General features: G+C 43.0%; 1 protein-coding gene across 1 annotated transcript; it reads right to left on the reverse strand.

Annotated features, from left to right (window-relative positions):
• Positions 1 to 1,539: 1,539 nt before the first annotated feature.
• On the reverse strand, positions 1,540 to 2,106 carry LOC148546609 (uncharacterized). Its single transcript, XM_088499263.1, has one exon. The coding sequence runs from the start codon at positions 2,104 to 2,106 to the stop codon at positions 1,540 to 1,542; it is 567 nt and encodes a 188-aa protein (XP_088355389.1).
• Between the last annotated feature and the right edge of the window lie 1,613 nt (positions 2,107 to 3,719).

Below are 3,719 nucleotides of genomic sequence, written 5' to 3' on the forward strand. Positions count from 1 at the left end.
TGAGACTATTTATAATTATGTTTTTGTATTTTAGATTATGTTTAATTATTTTGGAGACTATTTATATTTAACATTTGCTTTTATATTGATTTAAACAGAAGAGATTGTTTTATGCCCTTATAAATATTAAAAAAAAAGAGATTAGGCGGGCTTAGCCCACCAGCCCGGCAGCCTGCCATTAGGCGGGGCAGGGTAGGATTATGGGACCGCCTCACTAGGCGGGGCGGGGTGGGCTTCCCTGCCTGCCACCCCTAGTCATGCATACGCGTCGCCCACGTGTACACGTGACCCTTGATTCTGGCGCTCCTCAGCGAGCGTAGAGGAGAGCGTGCACGCGAGCGCTATGTCATGGCGCTCTTTGGTGGAAGTGTTGCAACGAGCGTGGCACTGTCAACCTTGTCACGTGTACGCTTCCCCCATGTGTACGCGTGACCCTTATCGAAGGCGGTCTTTGGTGAGCGCTCTGCAACGAGCGCTGAGGTATGGGCGCTTGTGCACGAGCTTTGCTGGGTCTTCCTGTCACGCGTACGCATCGCCCATGCATACACGTGACCTTTGATTTTGGCGCTCTTTTGTGAGCGCGAAAGTGAGCATTGGAAGCGAGCGTAGAGGCCTCCCAAGGCAGCACTACGTTTCCTTGTGAGCGCTACAATTCGAGCGCCACTTTCTTGGTCAAGTTGCTCCTTTTATTTTTCGTGCTTGTTTTGTGCTTTTTTACTTTCATTTTCTGCAACATAAATCAAATCAAAGAGATGAAAGTAATCTATGATTTAACCATAAAAGCAGTTAATAATTAAGCATGATTGATTGGAATTTAATATGAAAAAGTATTGGAAAACACAACATGATGTGCAGTCGTCATATGTCTTGTTTAATTTAAGTACTACCTTGTCTATTTTGGAGCTATCTACAAGGTTTTATATGTGTTATGTCATGTTTTGTTCGTACCTACACGTTTAGTATCGTGTACGAACATTTCGCATATTGTAATTTCGCTTTATGCGACTTTGAGGGGGCTTCTAGTTATATAAATTCTTGGACATATAGTATATATTATCAGCCTTAGCACTGTCGTGGCACTTTGTTATTCTTTGCTTTACGGCTAGAGGTAAGGCTTAGGGTAACGAGGTGTTACAGCTTTTCTGTTTTTGTTTTAAGTGCTACACATGATCACCAACGTTAAAAAAATGAGAGAAACTATGAAAATCAATGGAAAATAAAATGATATGAAATCAAACACAAATAAACTAAAATAGCATAAAATAAAATAAAAGTAAACTATATGATACGTATGGTTAGGTTGCCTCCCAACAAGCACTTCTTTACCATCATTAGCTTGACGAACAGCTCCTTTTACGGAGGTTCATAGGGGCTTAGATCTTCACCCCTCATGGTGAACTTCCTTCCTGTGCTCTCATGAATAAGTTCAACATGCTCCAGAGACAGGATCTGGTTCACAGTGTGTGATATGACTGGACTTCTTGTGAAGACAACTCTCATGCCAGGTGATAAGTCTTCAGTGAGAATCTTCTTGTTCCTCTAGCCTTTGGATACTCTTTTCTTGGTGCATCCTTCCTCAATAGTTGGTAGTGAATGCCCAACACCAAACTTAGGTTTGATGTCAGGGGGTTCTGTATGTCTTTGCACTAAGAGAGAAGGTTGAAACACTAAGTGTTGTATTGTAGTACCTCCTTTATTTGAGAGAGAGTGAGGGTTGGTCATCTTAAACATTATAAGGTCCTCCCATAACCTCAGAACCAACTCTCCTCTCTCAGAATCAATCAAGGCCTTCGCAGTAGCTATGAATGGCCTTTCTAGGATGATGGAGTCATTCTTGTCCTCTCCAGTGTTAAATATCACGAAGTTTACAGGGAGGTAAAAGTCTTCAACCTTTACAGGGACGTTCTCCACTATTCCAAATACCCGCTTCAGGGACTTGTCTACCATCTCCAGTGATATCCTTGTGGGCTGCACCTCTTGGGTCCCTAGCTTCTTTATCACGGATAGAGGCATCAGATTTATGCTTGATTCAAGGTTGTATAATGCATTCTCAAATGTAATGGTCCCTATAGTGCAGGGAATCAGGAAGCTTTTAGGATCTGGCATTTTCTGAGGTAGCTTTTTTTTTTTTTACACTAATGCACTGCACTCCTTAGTTAGCACCATAGTTTCATCTCCCCTCAGGGCCTCCTTCTCAAAAATTGCATTTTTCAGATAGGCCATATAGAGGGGTTTCTTCTCCAACACCTCAGAAAAAGGAATATTAACTTGTAACTTCTTGAAGACTGCCAAGAACTGAGCAATTTGCTCATCCTTGGTCTCCTCTTGCAAGTTCAGGGGGGTGTTATGCTTCAGGCTCCTTCATCTCCATAGGGGTGTGTATTGGTGCACTCCTAGTATCTTCTTGAGCCTTGTTCTCTTTCAAATCCTCAGCAGCTTGCTCTTCCTTGGGTTCGGCCTCCTTGTCCATAGTGAGAGCCTTGCACTCTTCCCTTGGGTTTACCTCTGTATTACTAGGAAGAGTATTGGGAGGTCTCTCAGGTATCCTGCTACTCAACTAACCCACTTGTACCTCTAAATTCTGAATTCAAGATCGAGTCTCTTGTATAAAGCTATGAGTAGTCATGGAGAGGTTAGAAACTACTCTGGCTAAGTCAGAGAGTTTTTACTGAGGCATCTCAATCTCCTACTGAGAGGGTTAGAACTGTTTGCTGTTGAATCTATTTTGATTGGTTCCACCCTAATTGTTGAAGCCTTGCTGCGGTCCTTGCTGATCTCTCCACCCAAAGTTAGGGTGATTCCTCCATCCCTGATTAAAGGTGTTTGCATAGGGATCATTATTGGGATTTTTGGAGGAATTTCCCATGTAATTTACTTTCTCCATGGTGATCTGAGTATTGTCACCAGTGTCCCCTTGAGTATAACCCCCAATCATATCATAGGATGCATCTTGTGTGTTGACAGCTAAAACCTGCATCCCAGTCAAGTGCTGAGAGATCATGTTAATCTGTTGGGACATGAGCTTGTTCTGCACCGAAATGGCATCTAGTATGTCCACTTCCATGACTCCTCTCTTTTGAGTTGTCCCAATGTTCACAGGATTCCTCTCAGAAGTGTACATGTACTGGTTGTTGGCAACCATCTCAATAAGCTCGTTTGCCTCCTCAGGCATTTTCTTCATGTGTAGTGAACCACCTGCAGAGTGATCCAGTGATATTTTGGCCATCTCAGAGAGGCCATCATAAAAGATCTCTAGCATGGTCCAATCTGAGATCATGTCGGGAGGGCATCTCCTGATCAACTGCTTGTATCTCTCCTAGGCCTCATAGAGGGACTCTCCCTCTTTCTGTTTGAAGGTTTGGACTTCCACTCTAAGCTTACTCAGCTTCTGGGGTGGAAAGAACTTGGTTAGAAATCCAGTGACCATCTTGTTCTATGTGTCCAGGCTCTCTTTGTGCTGAGAATCCAGCTATAGCTTTGCTCTGTCCATTACAGCAAAAAGAAAGAGCATTAGCTTATAAACCTCAGGGTTCACTCCATTCATCTTGACCGTATCGCAGATCTGCAGGAAATCAGATATGAACTTATTGGGGTCCTCCTATGGGAATCCATAAAACTGACAGTTCTGTTGTACCAGAGTGACCAGTTGAGGCTTGAGCTCAAAATTATTGGCACCAATGGCAGGTACAGATATAATACGCCCATAGAAGTCAGATGTA

Source organism: Arachis ipaensis, chromosome B9 (assembly GCF_059453495.1).
Source record: "Arachis ipaensis isolate K30076 ecotype BB chromosome B9, ASM5945349v1, whole genome shotgun sequence".
Lineage (NCBI taxonomy): Eukaryota > Viridiplantae > Streptophyta > Magnoliopsida > Fabales > Fabaceae > Arachis > Arachis ipaensis.